Source organism: Mustelus asterias, chromosome 26 (genome assembly GCF_964213995.1).
Source record: "Mustelus asterias chromosome 26, sMusAst1.hap1.1, whole genome shotgun sequence".
In the NCBI taxonomy this organism is placed as follows: Eukaryota; Metazoa; Chordata; class Chondrichthyes; order Carcharhiniformes; family Triakidae; genus Mustelus; species Mustelus asterias.
Window position 1 is genome coordinate 27,959,176 of NC_135826.1, and position 19,243 is coordinate 27,978,418.

Genomic DNA, 19,243 nt, shown 5'->3' on the forward strand with positions numbered 1-19,243 from the left:
CAGTTTGTCACCTTCGCATGAAATGTTATGCACAGTCTCCAGTGGGTTCTGGAAAATTACCTGGGGATTTCCTGCAACGTCTAAAACTCCGTGGCTATTTGAGTACAATTTTAAATAGACCTCGTGGTCATTTTTGTTGAGTTCCGCATGCTGATGTAATCCTGGAACCACTTGACCGCTCTTGAGTGAATCATGGTGTAATCTCTTGGACATGATCCTGGAATAGGTAAGCAGTCAGTCCTCGCCTTGGGAATATTTGAGGGTGAGAGAGAGATGTTGAAACTTGGCAGAGTTGTTCAAATAGTCAAGGAGCCAGGCGATGTGAACTACTTTTGTTCTCTGTTCGTGTGGGCAAGATTAAATGTATAAAATTCCATACATCCTGCTGGCAATGCAAAAGTTGCTTTTTCAGTTCAGATTGTCATTTGCAGTTTTGTCCTCCCCGCCCACCTCTTACCTCACCATTTGGTCTTTTGTTTCAGATTATTTTCTTGGCTCTGATAAGAATCATGTTTCCTATTATGACCGTCCAGCTGAGATTTCAGAAATGTCCCCAGGTGTCTGTATTGAACGCCTGTGCCAATGGGAATATTGAAGCTTTTAAGAAGCTATTTATAAACGATATGATAAATTATTGGTAATGGAATGTACGATGCTGTTTTTTTTCAAAGATTTCAACGTTGGGAAAACTCTGGGTGCCTCTGGAATCTGTGGCAGTTTCAAATGTCAAAAGAACTTTTCACAAAGTAGCAATTACCTGCAATGTGTGTTACTTTAAAATGGGGAAAGTAACAGTCTCTGCGTATGGTTTATCTAACTCTGGGTGTCTTATCATTGTGGGTGTTAGATAGGGTTGTCCATGGTCTGGATATACAGAGACTAGCAGCTAGGCTGGTCATAACTTATTGAATGTTGTATGAACTAAGTACAGCAGAGGCTTAGCACAAGACACTACATCGAAGAATCTCTCCATGTTCTGGCAGTTGATCTTGCATCTCTTAAAGGAACAGTAGATTTACAAACTACATGTATAACAGACTAGTTTTCAGGCATTATAGAAATAATTCTGTCGTCTTAATGGTTTTATTGCTCAGGACTTGAATCACCTGTTTGGCATTGTTTAAAAAGTCTCAAGGTACTTTGTAGGAATATTGTCAAGCTAAATTTTCACTAAGCCCGGCAAGGGGACATTATGAAAGGTATCCCAAAAAGCTTGGTCAAAGAGGTAGCTCTTGAGCACTGCCTTGTCAGTAGAGGCAGAGGAGTTCGGGGAGGCAATTTTGGAGCTTAAGGCCAAGGCAACAGATCTATTGCCAGTGATGACGCGAAGGAAAGTGGAGGTGCTTAATGGGCTATAATTGGAGCAGTGCAGAAGGAGGGCCTTGGGGCTGGAGGAGGTTACAGATGAGGGGGAATTTGAGTGGTCATGGAAGGAGGATATTGTGCTGTCGTCGGAACCCTTTGGATGTTTAGTTGTCATCGCTTGGCAGAGTTTGGTTTCCATGGGACTTTCCAGTGGAATGCTGTCTTAAAACTGAGCCTTTCTCGTTCTTTGGATTTGTTCAGACTTTCTTGGCTGTTGATCAAAACTCGGACATCTGGAACTCCGTTCCTCCTTTGTATTTTTTTAACCTGAACGTGGCAGCAATTGTCTCTCGACAATGGCGTCATATTGAAGTTGTAGCTAATCCAGGGATTCGCAATCGTTTTTGCTTTTGAGATTTCCGGCCCCCTCACTTCCCCTCCAATATTTTTCTGTGTTTAAAAACATTGTAAAACTAATGAGACATTTTGTTTTTATAAATCATAGAAACCCTACAGTGCAGAAAGAGGCCACCTAGCCCATTGGGTCTGCACTGACTACAATCCCACCCAAGCCCTACCCCTCCATATCCCTACACATTTACCCACTAATCCCTCTAACCTATGAATCTCGGGACACTAAGGGGCAATTTTAGCATGGCCAATCAACTAACCCACACATCTTTGGACTGTGGGAGGAAACCTGAGCACCCGGAGGAAACCCACGCAGACACGAGGAGAATGTGCAAACTCCACACAGACAGTGACCCAAGGCAGGAATTGAACCCAGGTCCCTGGAGCTGTGAAGGAGCAGTGCTAACCACTGTGCTACCGTGCTGCCTGTTTATTTAATATGCAACTTGCTGGGTAACAATTCTATTGAAATTATAGTATCTTTGAGCATAACTACACAGTGTGGTCAGTGTTCATCCTAACTTGGTACAATGTTTTCATCTACTGTTGCTGTACTAAATGGGGCCCAAAACTATCAGAAGAAACAGTACTGCATTAATTGGCCCATTCACACCCAGAGCACCAACTGCATTGAAAGCTTAAATCCTCTCTCTCTCATGCTTGGTTTCATTGGTCAGAATATTGAATACAGGAGTTGGGACTTCTTGTTGAAGATGTACAAGATATTGATAAGGCCACACTTGGAACACTGGATAGACTGGGACATTTTTCTCTTGAGCGTAGGAAGCTGTCGGGTGATCTTATAGACCTCTATAAAATAATGAGGGGCATAGATAAGGTAGATAGTCAACATCTTTTCCCAAAGGTCGGAGTCTAAAACTAGAGGGTATAGGTTTAAGGAGAGAAAGCATCCGGAGAGTGTCTGGAACAAGCTGCCAGAGGTAGTAGAAGAGGCTGGTACAAGTGTCTCAAAGCATTTAGTTATGTGGGTAAGATGGGAATAGAGGGATGTGGGCCAAATGCAGGCAATTGGGACTAGCTTAAGGGCTTTTTTTTAAAAAAAAAAAGGCAGCACGGACAAGTTGGGCCAAAGGGCCTGTTTCCATGCTGTAAACCTCTGACTCTAGTCAATAACTGGCTGCCTTGTGCCATCCAGAAACTTGGTGGGCGGGGGGGGGGGGAGCATTGGGAAAGAATGATTATAAATTGAACTACACAATCGTAAAATAAGTTGTTTTATTCATTAGTGTCACATGTAGGCTTACATTAACACTGCAATGAAGTTACTGTGAAAATCCCCTCGTCGCCACACTATTGCACCTGTTCAGGTACACGGAGGGAGAATTTAGCATGGCTAATGCACCCTAACCAGCACACCTTTCTGACTGTGGGAGGGAAACCAGAGCATTCAGAGGAAACCCACAGACATGGAGAGAACATGCAAACTCCACAGTGACCCGAGCCAGGAAAAGAATCCACGTCCCTGGTGCTGTGAAGCAGCAGTGCTAACCACTGCCACCATTTCCATTGGAGCTAAACTGTTTTTTAAAAGTTTATTTAAAGCATCCGTCACCGGTTTAGTGTTAACGTGGAACTTTGAAATTAATTGCAGCCTCATGAATGAGAGCTGTTATGATGTGGCAGGTGGTAATACTGGGCTGCCCAAGTTCCAAAGGGAAACTTGGACAGGCTGTCACAACAATTTGTATTTTATTGAGATGTTTTGAAGTCAAGCACAAGACTTGCAAAACTACTTTTGGTTATTTTATATTAAATTAAAACATTTACTAACAACTTGCATACATAGTTACATTTACACAATTAAAAGCAATCCTACAAGCATTTTCCAAAAGATTTCTGCTTGGAGCTAAACTCCCGTTTTCAGGCAACAGACCCTATAGATTTTTCTGGAAGACATCCACTGGTGCAGGGGAGTATTTCACAGGGCTTCTCTCACTTGGTAATAAAAATCCAAAATGTTATCAAAACCTTGCAGATAAAACGCTTTCTTTATCTGAGGGTGGCCAGGACACACTCTGCTTCTTTTACAGCTTTTGAAATGAATGACAGAGCAGGTTCAAAGGGCCGAATGGCCTGCTCCTGCTTTCATTTTCTGTTTCTCTAAGCACAGCATGTTCTTCAGGATATCCTAAGAATTAGGAGCAGACAATATGGCAACTTCTACCATACAGCTTCCAATCTCTTTCATGGTTTAAACACATTGTTCGTGCATTTCTTTGGAAGTCCTCTTCTCGGAATGTAAAAATCTTTCTTGTTTTTATGACTACTACTTTTGGCTAATAAAACTTTTTTGCTTTACTGATTTTGATATTTGCCAGTTGTAATATTTTACTTGGAAATGCAACAGCTAATTCACCCTCCATATCTCTTGATGCAAATTTTAATTCCTGTGCTTACTGGTATCTCATCTTAGCTGGGCTCACATCCACTTGAATATGTTTGCTTTCACACGCACCCCCTTTGGTTTTTTTTAAACCTTGCAGCCTTAACTGTCTTTTGCAATTATTCTCACACACCAACACATCCATTTCCCAGTATATGACAGGGATATATTTTGTGGAGGGGGGGTTTGGTGCAGGCGGGTCACATAATTGGGTAGCTCTGATGATTGGGGTTGCTGGTCAGCAATGTTTGATTTGATTTATTATTGTCACGTGTTAACATACTGTGAAAAGTATTGTTTCTTGCACGCTATACAGACACAGCATACCGTTCATAGAGGAGGAAATGTAGTGTTACAGTCATAGCTAGGATGTAGAGAAAGATCAGCTTATTGCAAGGTAGGTCCATTCAAAGGTCTGACAGCAGCAGGGAAGAAGCTGTTCTTGAGCTGGTTGATATGTGCCCTCAGACTTTTGTACTTTTTTCCCTGACAGAAGGTGGAAGAGAGAGTGTCCAGAGTGCGTGGAGTCTTAATTATGCTGGCTGCTTTGTCGAGGCAGCGGGAAGTGTAGAGAGTCAATGGATGGGTGCCAGATCTGTAAGAAATTGAATTAAAACCTTGTTGGTGTTTAAGTGAGTGAAGTTTTAGAAGCATAGAACGAGAGTAAAACAATTAGAAGGTATGCTGGGCACTGTGGGTGTGTGAGATCCTTTTAATATCGAATGCTTCATTGTCGTGAGACCTTGCACTATAATAAGAGGGCAGCTTGTATTCCTACGACTTGCTCTTAGAAACTGGTGTCTGCGCTGCTCAGAACATGAGCACGGTCTATGGCTGCCATGCTGTAGAAGCTGCCTTGCTGTGTTGTGGTATGGATTTCCCAGCAGTCGCTACTTCAAAGAAAGTACACAAATGACACTGAAGGTGTCTTGTGGCAGTTTCTTTTCAACTTGCTGTGCCCCTGCTCTGCACAGTCATTGGCACGGAAATTACGCAGAAAGTAAAATGGAAATTCACTGAGCCATTAGTCATCAAAACATGTGGCAATTTAATTTCCAACAGTTGTGCTGTTCAATGTTCTTCCTTTGAACATGACCGCAGCAACTTCCTATTTTTTTTAAGGACACTGGAGGGTTCCATTTCCCAATCTTGTGTGTATTTATACAGTTAGTCTAGCATCATTCTTACCATCTGACCTCCACTGGCTCCCTCTTAACAAACAAAATTGGAGTTGGCCTCTAAATCCCTTTGTGAGCTCCATACTAACTGTAACCACCCCCTCCTGCCTTGATTCCAGCCTAAATTCTTTGTCTAACTCCTCCATATTCCTATCCCACTCCTTCACCATTCTCAACCCTACTTAATGAATTCTCAGCCTATTTTTTGTATGGCTCTACCTTTTTAAAAAAAAAAATCTCCTCGGAGAAAACTTGTTCACCGTGTTTTCTGCTGTGCCCTGTATAAATGCTGTTGCTACCACATTTGTCATGCTCTTGAGAGTAGTTAACTTCAAACAGGCCCTGACCCCAGAGGCTTTCTGTCTGAGGAAGTTAGTGCCACACATTCTACGTTTACTAAGTGACTATAAATTTAACAGCCACCACTGCTGTTGTATTGGTTGTTAGCTTGCAAGTTGTCAAGATTTATTGAGGCCTGGAGGAAAAACATTTCCCTGGGGATTCCATGCCGACAACAGCTGCTAAAACTGTGGGAAGGCTTCCTACCTTCCAGTGACCATTGTTCTTATTGGCTGATTTTCTTTTTTTTTCTCTCATTAACCGTGAGGAGGTTAAAAACAGAATTTGAGAACTGAAATACCTCCTTTTTAAAGTGACTATGGAGAAATTTTGGTCACTTGGAATTGCTGGGACCTTCTGGCCCTGATTTCAAATTTCCATTTGCTTTGACAGAACCAGAAGATCCCACTGGCTGGAAAATTTCCAGCCTTTTCATTACACGCAGCAGTTGTTGTATATCGGACTTTCTTATTTTAACTCTGCACTGAAATGTCCGTGTCTTCACTTGTAAGGAGTCGGGTGTGGGTCTCGCTGAGGTTCAGAGTCGTATTCTGGACATAACCGGAATGAGCAACTATGACAAGTAATGCATTAAAGCAACAATTTTCCTGAATAATGATATGACCATTATAATTGATAGAGGTCACTTTATTGAAAGGAAAAGTCCCCAAAATTGGTACATACAATGAACAGCACGGGAGCAGGCCAACAAAGCCTCTGCCAACAAAGCCTCTGCCAACACATGACACCTTTCTAAACTTAAACCTTTTGCCTCTATGCACTTTGTATCCCTCTATTCCCTGCCTATTCATGTCTGTCAAGGTGCCTCTTGTTGCTTCTGCTTCTACCACTTCCTCTGGCAGCACATTCCAGGCACTTACCCACCTGTGTATTTTTAAAAAAAAAACTTGCCCCTCATCTCCTTTTAAACCTTTTCCCATGTCCCCCAGTACATGTGGTACCAAGGGTAAATGGCATGGGAGCCAAAAAGACAAGCCATTGAATAGGTGATGAAATGAATATTTAGATATATCTTCATGTTCATCCACGGGGCGTGTATCCAACTGCTTCTTGAAAACATACAATGTTCTGGCCTCCAACTGCTTTCTGTGGTAGTGAATCCCACAGGCTGACCACTGTCTGGGTGAAGAAATTTTTCCTCATCTCTGCCCTAGTTCTGGACACCCCCACTATTGGGAACATCATCCTTGCATCTACCCTATCTAGTCCAGGTCTCATTGCACATTCTACTCTCCTAATTTATGGCCATTCTGATAGTAATCTGCCTTCCCATTTTTGCTACCAATGTGGATAACATGTTTATCTAAACTATACTGCATCTGCCATTTGCTTGTCCACTTGTTGAACTTGTCCAAATCGCACTGAAGGATCTCTGCATTCTCCTCTGCTCACCCTCACACCCAGCTTTGCATTTGCAAACTTGGGGACATTAATGATTTAGATGAGGGAACCAAATGTAATGTGGAAAGTGAATAGTTGGGGTTCCAGCACTGATCTCTGCGACACTCCACTAGTCACTGCGCCTCAACTGGAAAAAGACCCATTTATTCCTGTTTCATGTCTGCGAACCAGTTTTCTATCCATCTGTGCTACCCCCCCAATCCCATCTTCAATTTTACACATTAATCTCGTGTGGGGCTTTGTCAAAGGTCAAAGTCCAAATAAACCACATCCACTGGCTCCCCTTCAACAACTCTGCTAGTTACATCCTCGAAAGAATTCTAATAGATTTGTCAAGCATGATTTCCCTTCCATAAATCTTTGCTGACTCTGTCCAATCCTGCCACTGTTTTCCAAGTGTTTTGCTCTAAAGTTTTTAAATTTAGTGTCACAGTCGGCTGATATTAACACTGCAGTGAAGTTACTGTGAAAATCCCTTGGTCACCACACTGCAGTGGCCTGTTTGGGTACACGGAGGGAGAACTTAGCATGGCCAATGCACCTAACTAGGTGGGACTGTGGGAGGAAACCAGAGCACCCGAAGGAAACCCACACAGGGAGAATGTGCAGACTCCACACAGTGACCCAAGCCGGGAATCGAACCCAGGTCCCTGGAGCTGTGAGGCGGCAGTGTGAACTACTGTGCCACCATGCTTTAATAATGGATTCTTATAATTTTCCCCACTACCAATGTCAGGTTTACTACTCTATAATTACCTATTTTCTCTCTACCTCCCTTTTTTAAATAGTGGGGTTACATTAGCTACCCTCCAATCTGTGTAGGAACTGTTCCAGAGTCTACAGAATCTTGAGAGCCACCAATGCATCCACTATTTTTTTGAGCTATTTCCTTAAGTACCCTGGGATGTTGATGATCATGCACTATCAACCTTCGGTTACTTTTATAACCAATGCATGTTAGTAAAATGGTACAAGTGTACTTTTTTTTTGATTCTAGTATATACATCGCTTCCTTGGTTATTACGTTTGGTTATCTGCTTAAAGTGCATAATAGGGGTGAAAAATGTTGGAGTTTACAGCACAGTGGAAGCACCAGGAATCTTGGTCAAGCTTCCCCCTCCATATAATCAGAATACAAGTTCTAGGTGAGCAAGAAGCTCCAACAGGACATCTTGGTGCAAAGAACAAGCGACTTGTGCAAATTAACATAACCAGCAACAACCAGGCCAAGTTAAACTGCTGTCCACAATTGATGTAGTAAGATGTTGATGTGTTTAATCCACTCTTAGCAGAATTTCAGTCTTTGAAGGAGAGGCGCTGCACTGAGTGTTGGTAGACCCTTGTTGCATATATGAGGAGCAATCAACTAAAATGGGTGCCTGTGGCTAAAGCAGTTCATTTCTACTGGACAGTACCACTGTACACTTGGCATCCCAAAGACACACCTAATTTGCAATGAATTGGAATATGATGTGGAATTTTACCTGTTTTTTTTTCTCCCTCCCTATTTTACAACAGTGACGACATTTCAAAAGTGTATAATTGGCTGCAAAGGACTTGGGACAACTTGAGGTTGTAAAAGATGCTATATAAATGCAAGTTTTTTAATTTCCACCTCTAAAGCATGTTTGTGTGTGCACATTCTGTCCATTGAGCTGCACTCCCCAGTGCATGTTAAGTTTTTAGAAGGACATGCATTGCACATCTCTCCAATGCATGAAATAGAGACAGTAATACACAACTTTTGTGCGATGCTACCAAACACTACCTAAAGGATGGGTTTGTGTGTGTGTATGTACATCTTTTTGTTTTAAAAAATGTATTAACATCAGCTAGCTCTTCAAAAACTCTTAAATTTGCTGTTTTGTACGTAATTGTGATCTAGATGTATTGGCAGTTTTGAATAAACTGAAGGTCGATAAGTCCCCTGGGCCTGATGAAATGTATCCTAGGATTCTTTGGGAGGCGAGGGATGAGATTGCAGAGCCTTTGGCTTTGATCTTTGGGTCCTCGCTGTCCACGGGGATGGTGCCAGAGGACTGGAGAGTGGCAAATGTTGTTCCTCTGTTTAAGAAAGGGAATAGAAATGACCCTGGTAATTATAGACCGGTTAGTCTGACTTCGGTGGTTGGTAAATTGATGGAAAAGGTCCTTAGGGATGGGATTTACGACCATTTAGAAAGATGCGGATTAATCCGGGATAGTCAGCACGGATTTGTGAAGGGCAAATCGTGCCTCACAAATTTGATTGAATTTTTTGAGGAGGTAACTAGGTGTGTTGATGAAGGTAGGGCGGTTGATGTCATATACATGGATTTTAGTAAGGCGTTTGATAAGGTCCCCCATGGTCGGCTTATGATGAAAGTAAGGAGGTGTGGGATAGAGGGAAAGTTGGCCGATTGGATAGGTAACTGGCTATCTGATCGAAGACAGAGGGTGGTGGTGGATGGAAATTTTTCGGACTGGAGGCAGGTTCCTAGCGGAGTGCCGCAGGGATCGGTGCTTGGTCCTCTGCTCTTTGTGATTTTTATTAATGACTTAGAGGAGGGGGCTGAAGGGTGGATCAGTAAATTTGCTGATGACACCAAGATTGGTGGAGTAGTGGATGAGGTGGAGGGCTGTTGTAGGCTGCAAAGAGACATAGATAGGATGCAAAGCTGGGCTGAAAAATGGCAAATGGAGTTTAACCCTGATAAATGTGAGGTGATTCATTTTGGTAGGACTAATTTAAATGTGGATTACAGGGTCAAAGGTAGGGTTCTGAAGACTGTGGAGGAACAGAGAGATCTTGGGGTCCATATCCACAGATCTCTCAAGTGGATAGAGCTGTGAAGAAGGCATATAGTGTGTTAGCTTTTATTAACAGGGGGTTGGAGTTTAAGAGCCGTGGGGTTATGCTGCAACTGTACAGGACCTTGGTGAGACCGCATTTGGAATATTGCGTGCAGTTCTGGTCACCTCACTATAAGAAGGATGTGGAAGCGCTGGAAAGAGTGCAGAGGAGATTTACCAGGATGCTGCCTGGTTTGGAGTGTCGGTCTTATGAGGAAAGGTTGAGGGAGCTGGGGCTGTTCTCTCTGGAGCGGAGGAGATTGAGGGGAGACTTAATAGAGGTTTATAAAATGATGAAGGGGATAGATCGAGTGAACGTTCAAAGACTCTTTCCTCGGGTGGATGGAGCTATTACAAGGGGGCATAACTATAGGGTTCATGGTGGGAGATATAGGAAGGATATCAGAGGTAGGTTCTTCACGCAGAGAGTGGTTGGGGTGTGGAATGGACTGCCTGCAGTGATAGTGGAGTCAGACACTTTAGGAACATTTAAGCGGTTATTGGATAGGCACATGGAGCACACCAGGATGGTAGGGAGTGGGATAGCTTGATCTTGGTTTCAGATGAAGGTCGGCACAACATCGTGGGCCGAAGGGCCTGTTCTGTGCTGTAATGTTCTATGTTCTATGTTCTAGATTATTGGAATACAGTCTTCAAAATGGCTGACTACACAAAAGGAGCAGGTTTGGCTAACTAGTGAGGAGAGGAATGGACACAGGTTTTGGGTACAGTTTATTCTGGGAAGGGAAACATCAAGAATATTGGTATTGATACGCGTTATCACACACGAGGCTGGAGATGCTCAGGAAATAAAGGCTTTTATTTACTGTTACAACGAAGCTACTAAGTATAGTACACGATCCCAGACTGAGGGGTCCCAGACAGAGCAGTGACCTTTATACCTCTCCCAGGAGGCGGAGCCTGACTGGGATGTACCACAATAACTATAATACAAGGTGTAACAGCCCAACCCTAACCCCAACAGCAACAAGTAGAACAACCCATCCCTAACCCCAACAGCAACATATATACATACTTGTACTGGCCAGACCCTGGCTCAGTACTATCTAGTGGGAACCAACGATGGTTCACCATAGGTATCTATTTTAATAGAAAGATATTTTGAGTACATGTGGACAAAGGAATTCACAATTTATTGCTGATCATGTTGCAGCATGGACTGCAAGTTGAAGCAAGGAGCATAAACCACAAACCATGAGGTGATTTGGGCATGGGAATTGTTTCCAATTGACTCGGCAAAGAGCTATCACAGGCACGATGGGGTTGATGGAGGGATTATCCTGATGAGTTCACATTTAAAATGGATTGTAATCTGTTACAACCTTGTGCCAAAAGGTAGTCATATCTTTCATAAGTGTCTGCCTCCTTGGCAAAACTCTCAACGCATTTAGTGCCTTTATCTCTTGTGTATGCTGTTGTTAAACCCATGCCTTGGACCTGATGTGTCTTGATTGCTATTCCCTTCCAGTTTTTAGATTCCCTTGTGAAGATGGCAGTGAACTGTCTCAGTGTAGGTACACGCGCAATGCTGTTGGTGGGGGGAGGGCAACCCAGCGACAGTAAAGGAATGCTGATATAATTCCAAGTCAGGATGGTGAGCAACTTGGAGGGGGATCTTCCAGGTGGTGGTAATCCCAGGCATCTGCTGCTCTTGTCCTTTTCTAGATGGTAGTGGTCGAGGTGTGGAACTATCTGCCTAAGGAGCCTTGGTGAGTTTCTGCAGTGCATCTTGTAGATGGTACTGTTTCAGTGGTGGAGGGATTGAAGAATTTTTGTGGAAGGGGTAGCAATCACATGGGCTGCTTCATCTTGGATGGTGTTGAGCTTCTTGAGTGGTGTTGGAGCTGCACTCATCCAGGCAAATAGAGAATATCCCATCGCACTCCTTTCTGCCTTTATAGATGCTGGACAGGCTTTGGGAATCAGGAGATTTACTTGCTGCAAGATTCATTAGCCTCTGATCTGCTTTGGTAGCCATAATATTTATGGCTTATCTGGTTCCGTTTCTGGTCCATGATAGCCCATGGGATGGTGATAGTGGGGGATTCAGCAATGGTATTGCCATTGAATGTCAAGGGATGATAGTTAGCACCTTCATTGCCCCTCTGTGGTTGACTCTCCTCAGTTGGGGATGGGCCTCCTTGCACTAGTAGAGTTCCCGTAATGGTGCTGTTACAATGATACTTTGTATGGAATTCCAGGAAATTTGGTCCATCATGCATGAAGTGGTGACGATGCATGCCCCAAGTCAGCATGGTGTGATTTAAGGGAAATATTCATGCCTTTACTTTGATCATATCAATTATTACAGTTCTAGGTTGCTGCAGAGGGACATCATTGACATCAACAACCTCTGCTAATCTGCAGTTTATGCTTGTAGCAAACTAAAAGTTATACACAGATCTTGTTGGGCTTCTCCTGAATGGAATGTATTTATAAGCCAATTTGCCCTGCCATTTCTTTGCAGCTGAAAATAGTTAAACACAACGACTCTAGGGAGGCCAACTGTGTGACAAATAGCTCCCCTTTGAAAGTTATTGGGCAAATATTTCAGATGCTGTCATGAGGTGGGCCTCTTGTAAATTGCATTTCACTGAAATGATTAGGTAGTGAAGTGACTCACTTTATTAGCATTGTCACAATATAATATGAAAAGTGAGTTAGTATTGAGTGCCATTGGATTCCTCTTCCCCTCAAAGGAACCATTTTAAAAAGATAATTAGACCCTAGTCTTAAGATGTATTTGCTCTGCCCCAGTTAGAACCCCAATCTTGGAGTTGAAGCCTGCTATTGAGGTTTCCTTTTCTGATCTTTTTTTTTGTGTGGACTTGTATTCCTATATCCAAAATAAAGAAATCCAGATCAGTTTGAACTAAGTCCATCTGACCTGCCCTCCAAGCAAGAGCTGGAAGCAAACGTTTTTGATTTTATTATTGTCACAGGTATTAGCATACAGTGAAAAGTATTGTTTCCTGCGCACTGTACAAAGTATACGGTTCATAGAGGAGGAAAGGCAAGGGTGCAGGATGTAGTGTTACAGTCATAGCTAGGATGTAGTGTTACAGTCATAGCTAGGATGTAGTGTTACAGTCATAGCTAGGATGTAGTGTTACAGTCATAGCTAGGATGTAGTGTTACAGTCATAGCTAGGATGTAGTGTTACAGTCATAGCTAGGATGTAGTGTTACAGTCATAGCTAGGATGTAGTGTTACAGTCATAGCTAGGATGTAGAGAAAGATCAACTTAATGCAAGGTAGGCCCATTCAAAAGCCTGGCAGCAGGGAAGAAACTGTTCTTGAATCGTTTGGTACTGTGGTGAACCATAGATGGTTACCACTATGGGTACCGAACCATAGATGGTTAGTACTATGGGTACTTGTACATATGTTACTGTTGTCATTGTTAGGGTTAGTGTTGGGGTGTTCTACCTGTTGGTATTGTTCTGTGGTACACTCTGGTTGGCTCCGCCTACCTGTAGGAGTATAAAGGTCACTGCACTGCCTGGTGACCCTTTAGTCTGGGATTGTATTGTTATATAGTATGCTCCATTCTTGTTACTAATAAAAGCCTTTATTTCCCGGGTACGATTCAGCCTCCCGAGTGATTTAATCGCGCATCAGGTACGTGACTCTCTTCCACCTGCTTCCATATGTCTAGGATCTGTGATTTATGCTGCCCACTTTTCCGAGGCAGCGGTAAGTGTAGATGGAGTCGATGGATGGGAGGCTGGTTTGCGTGATGGACTGGGCTTCGTTCACGACCCTTTGTAGTTTCTTGCAGCCTTGGTCAGAGCAGGAGCCATACCAAACTGTGATGCATCCGGAAAGGATGCTTTCTGTGGTGCATCTGTAAAAGTGGATTTGAATGTGATTCCCTTTCCATCTCCTGGAGAGAAAGCATGAATGTTTGAAGGGTGTTGCTGAATTTATTTTTTAGCTTTAAGTAAAATTTGTACAGCTAAACTGCAGTACTGTGCATTTGAATTGTATCGTAATTATTTAATCTTCTTCTTTTTTAACAGGAAGCATCAGTGTCCTCCTCTCCTTTCCCTTCATCTTTAACCCCCCCGTGGGCAGCAGTGAAGACATCCCACAGTGGGCTGAGCTCATTTACTTTGTTCCGTTTATTGTTGTATTCCAGTTTGGGTGGGCTGCGACTCAGATCTCCCACCTGTCCTTGATACCCGAGCTTGTTGCCAATGACCATGAGAGGGTCGAACTCACCGCTTTTAGGTAAAATTTAAAACCTTCCTTGCTCTAGGTAGTACCGCCATTCTAAGTTGAACGCCCACCTGAACTACAGTTGAGATTCGCTGGGAGCCCAACCTTGCTGGTCATAAATATTAGAGTTTTTAAAATTCAGTCGTGGGATGTGAGCGTTGCTGGCTGGGTCAGCATTTATTACCCATCTCCTCCAATTGGGTTGAGTCCCTTTTTTTAAGAGTCACATGATCACTCCATGATATCACTGGGGCTTCCACAACCCACCAGCAGTTAGGGATTGGAACCTATACAATGCACACCTAGAAATATATCTCCTGTTTTTCTAAAACTTCGTGTGGGGGCCCCTGAATGGAACTGCTCTCTTGTGCCACCCCAGCCACAAACTTCACAAAAAATTGCCCTTGATTTGAGTGGCTATTTCAGAGGGTATTTAAGAGTCAACCACATTACTGTGGCTCTGGAGTCACGTGTAGGCTAGACCAGGTAAGGATGGCAGATTTCCTTCCCTAAAGGATATTGGTGAACCAGATGGGGTTTTTATAACCGACAATGGTTTCATGGCCATCATTAGACTCCATTCCAGATTTTTAGTGAATTTAAAGTTCACCAATTGCTGTGATGGGATTCGAACCCTGTTGCCCCATAACATTACCCTGGGTCTCTAGATGACTAGTCCAGTGGCAATGCCACTGTGCCATTTCAGAGGGGGAAGTATTTCATTTCACCAGGCAGTTGCTGCAGAGATGTGATGAGGATGTAGTTTTCTTTTTATTTGCCAGTTGAGGAAATGTCAAAATCTAAGCAGGGAGGCCCAAAATGTCCTTGTGCAAGATTCTGTAGATAAACTTGTCCTCCCGAGCTCTGGAAAGTGTTGCTCCAGGATGTGTGCTGATTTAATTGAACTGTTTTCCCATGGCTGCTGCACAATGGAGCACATTAGAGCCATGAGAAGGGGTTTCAGGATTGGGAATATTTGACAGTGTTAACTGGATCCCAAACCAGATGGTGAAGAATTTAAACTAGTCACCAATCCCTGTCCTTGGTAATCTCCCTTTAGAGTGCAGCATTGTACAAGTCTGCCTTTGACCTACTCCTGCTGTCTCCCAGCAGTCAGTCTCTCTTTATAAATGCTCTTAAGTACTTAGCAATGTCCTTGCCTATAGTGCACCAGCACACAGGTTATGATAAATAACTTTATCTGAATGCAAATGAAGATTGATTATTTCTGTGTAAAATTAGGATGTATGGCGGAGAGATGGATCATTCTGTTCAGCTAGCCCATGCTAATGTTCCACATGAGTCTCCTCCTGTCCCCGTTTGTTTAACCCGAGTAACAATTTTGTATTTGTTTTTCCCTCATGTTTATCTAGCGTCCCTTTAAAAGAATTCTTTTCAGGTTTCTTTCCCCCTGGGAATAGAAAATAACCCTACGTTCTTTAGGTTGGTCATTAAAATTAACCATTTTAGCACTAATCATACTTGGGGCCTGTGTTTCTTTCTCTCTCCTCCTGCTTGAATAACATTCACAAGCAGCTTCTTGCCAGGCTTTGGAATGGTTTCTTTTGAATACCACTCACTGGGTGGCACAGTAACACTGCTGCCTCACAGTGCCAGGGACTCGGGTTCAATTCCCACCTTGGGTCACTCTGTGCAGGCTCTGCAGGTTCTCCCCGTGTCTGTGTGGGTTTCCTCCGGGTGCTCTGTCTTCTGCCCACAGTCCAAAAGACGTGCTGATTAGGGTGCATCGGCCATGCTAAATTCTCCCTCGGCGTACCTGAACAAGCATCAGAGTGTGGCAATTAGGGGACTGTCACAGTAACTTCATTGCAGTGTTAATGTAAGCTTACTTGTGACACTATTCAAGTTTGATCTGCTGGAGCAACATTCCTACAGCAGCCGGGAGGGATGTTTCATTAAAATATTTGCAGGATAATGAGTTTTGACCCTTGATTGTGTAGGATGATATTTGTTTGTTTATTTTCCAGGAATGCTTTTACTGTCGTAGCCAACATTGCAGTTTTTGGGATTGCGTGGCTATTGTTTCACTTTCAAGCCAAATATTCATCAAATCCCAATATTGATGACAACCTGGGCAAACAGGATATTCCCCTGTTCAGGGTAAGCAGCCAGCTAAACTGTCCTTTTTAACTCCCTCTTGACCATCTACAACCCCCACCATTTACAAAACAGTCAAGTTTTCATTTTCTCTTCCAAACACCTTGCCACAACTTTTTCTGAAGCACCTTTTCCGTAGTAAAATATCCTAAGGTGTGACACAGGAGCATTCCTGGTGCAGACACCAATGTAAGAAGTTTAACAACCCCAGGTTAAAGTCCAACAGGTTTATTTGGTAGCAAAAGCCACAAGCTTTCGGAGCCTTAAGCCCCTTCAGGTGAGTGGGAATTCTGTTCACAAACAGGGCATATAAAGACACAAACTCAATTTACAGAATAATGGTTGGAATGCGAATACTTGCAGTTAATCAAGTCTTTAAGATACAAACAATGAGTGGAGAGAGCATCAAGACAGGCTAAAGAGATGTGGATTGTCTCCAGACAGGACAGCCAGTGAGACTCTACAGGTCCAGGCAAGCTGTGGGGATTACAGATAGTGTGACATGAACCCAATATCCCGGTTGAGGCCGTCCTCGTGTGTGCGGAACTTTTACTGTTTTATAAAAGCAGACACAATGGGCAGACTAGCTTCCTTCTGCACCGTAACTGTTCCAGAATTCTGGAAACCTGACACTCAAGCCACCTGCAATGTTAGAACAAGTGATAAAGTTCAAACGGGAGCAGAAATTGCTGGAAATACTCAGTTATCGAGGTTTACAGCATTGAAACAGGCCCTTTGGCCCTACTTGTCAATGCTGCCCAATTTTTAACCACTAAGCTAGTCCCAATTGCCCACATTTGGCCCTTAACCCTCTATCAATCTTGCCCATGTAACTGTCTATATGCTTTTTAAAAGACAAAATTTGTACCCGCCTCTACTACTACCATTCGTTCCAGATACTCACCACCCTCTGAGTGAAAAAATTGCCCCTCTGGACCTTTTGTGTATCTCTCCCGTCTCATCTTAAACCTATGCCCTCTAGTTTTAGACTCCCCTACCTTTGGCTCTCAGCAGGTCAGAGAGGTATCTGGGGGGAGAAATGGAGTTTAATGTTTCAGGTCTTGAAGCTGATCGTGGCCAAAAACATTTAACTCATTCGCTTAGAGTGCTGATTAGTTACCCCAGGTTTAGTTTTTATTCCCTTCCCGAGTCTCAGTCATTTCTGTTTCTCACTGATTCCAAAGTTCTAGATTGACATTGACTTGAGCCTGGAAAGGCCAAATAACGTTTATAATAGAACATTAAAATTGTTGCATCACTTTGCACTTCCTGTCATGAAACATCTCACATGGTAGAGAACCTCCAGAACCATCAGACCAACATCCCCATTTCTCCTGTTTCTCCTCTCCCACCCCAACTAATTCTGATTTACTGGAAATCCCATTACGATGGTTCTTTCATGATCATTTAAGAGATTTGACCAGTTCAAACGTCTTTTTCTTTAAACTATTTGCACGTGGAATGTGAGCATCATTGGTGTGGCCATTGTTTGTTGCCCATTCCTAATTACCCTTGGTGGCCTTTTTAAATCTGCTACATTCCACTTGTTGTTGGTACACCCATCGTGCTGTTGGTGAGGAGTACTGGGATTTTGGCCCAGTTGACAGTGAGGAACTACCAGGTCAGGATGATGTGAGAGACTTGGGAGAGGAACTTGCTGTCGGTGCTGTTTCCATGCATCTACTGCATTTGTCCTCCTTGGTGCTAAAGGTCGCTAATTTGGAAGAAGCTCTTAAAGGAATCTTGGCAATTTACTGCAGTTCCATCTTGTCAGTGGTAGATACTGGGTGCTGTTGGTGGGGGAATGAATGCTTAAGGTGATGGGTAGATGGGGTGTTGAGATTCTTGGGGATGTACTTATCTAGACAAGTGGAGAATATTCCTGATGTGTGCCTTCTGGATGGTGGACAGAATTTGGGGAGTCGGGTGGTGAATTAGTCACTGCAGAATTCCCAGCCCCTGACCTGCTTTTGTAGCCACAGTATTTACATGGCTAGTCCAGTTCTGTTTCTGGTTGGTGGTAACCCCCAAAATGTTGATTAGAGGGGGATTTGACAATGGTAAATGGCATTGAACGTCCTGGGGAGATGGTTAGATTCTCTCCTGTTAGAGTTGGTCATTGTCTGGCACTTGTGTAGTGTGAATATTACTTATCAGCCCAAATGGTGCCCAAGTTTTAATACATGTGGGCATGGATTGCTTCAGTATCTGAGGAATTATAAATGGCATTGAACATTTGTACAATCATCAGTCGGCCTTCTCACTTTTGAACCCATGATGGAGGGAAGGTTATTGGGTATCCTGAGGAACTCCTGTGGCGATGTCTTGGGACTGAGACGATTGGCCTCCAACCACCACAACCTTTACCTTGTGACTCTGTGGAGAGTATTCCCTGATTCCCATTGATTTTCAATTTTTTTGCTCGGGCTCCTCGATGCCAGACTCCGTCAAATGTTGACTTAGAAACTAGAAACAGGAGTAGGCCAATTGGCCCTTCGAGCCTGCTCTGCCATTCTTTTTGACCGTGGCTGATAATTGAATTCAATATCCTGATTTTCTTTCTTCTTTCTCCCCCGCTCCCCCCGCTCCCCCCAGTATCCCTTGATCCCTTTAGCCCCAAGAGCTATATCTAATTTCTTGAAATCGGACAGCGTTTTGGCCTCTGCATTCCGTGGTGATGAATTCCCCACATTCACCACCCTCCTGGGTGAAGAAATTTCTCCTCGCCTCAGTTCTAAAAGGTTTAACCTAAAACCATTTCTCTACTAATGCTGATTTCCTTCAGCTCTTCGCTAAAACTTGTTTCTCTCAGTACGTTTGGTATCTTGTTCAGTCTTCACAAAGGAAGACATGAAGCAAAGTACGAATTTAATTCCTCAGCCATTTCTTTATTCCCCATTATGAATTCCCTCTTTCTGACTGTGGGCCTACGTTTGTTTTTGTCAATCTTTTTCTTTTTACATAACTGACTGTAACAGTTTCTATAGATATA

At 43.2% G+C, this 19,243-nt stretch overlaps 1 protein-coding gene across 2 annotated transcripts in view; it reads left to right on the forward strand.

The window, feature by feature from the left end:
- mfsd12a (major facilitator superfamily domain containing 12a) overlaps positions 1-19,243 on the forward strand; it is a 78,865-nt gene that overhangs the window by 20,616 nt on the left and 39,006 nt on the right. For both annotated transcript variants that reach the window (XM_078198339.1, XM_078198340.1), the window contains exons 2-3: positions 13,935-14,145; positions 16,122-16,254. In XM_078198339.1, coding sequence (XP_078054465.1) covers positions 13,935-14,145; positions 16,122-16,254 — 344 coding nt within the window. The remainder of the gene's footprint in view (positions 1-13,934; positions 14,146-16,121; positions 16,255-19,243) is intronic.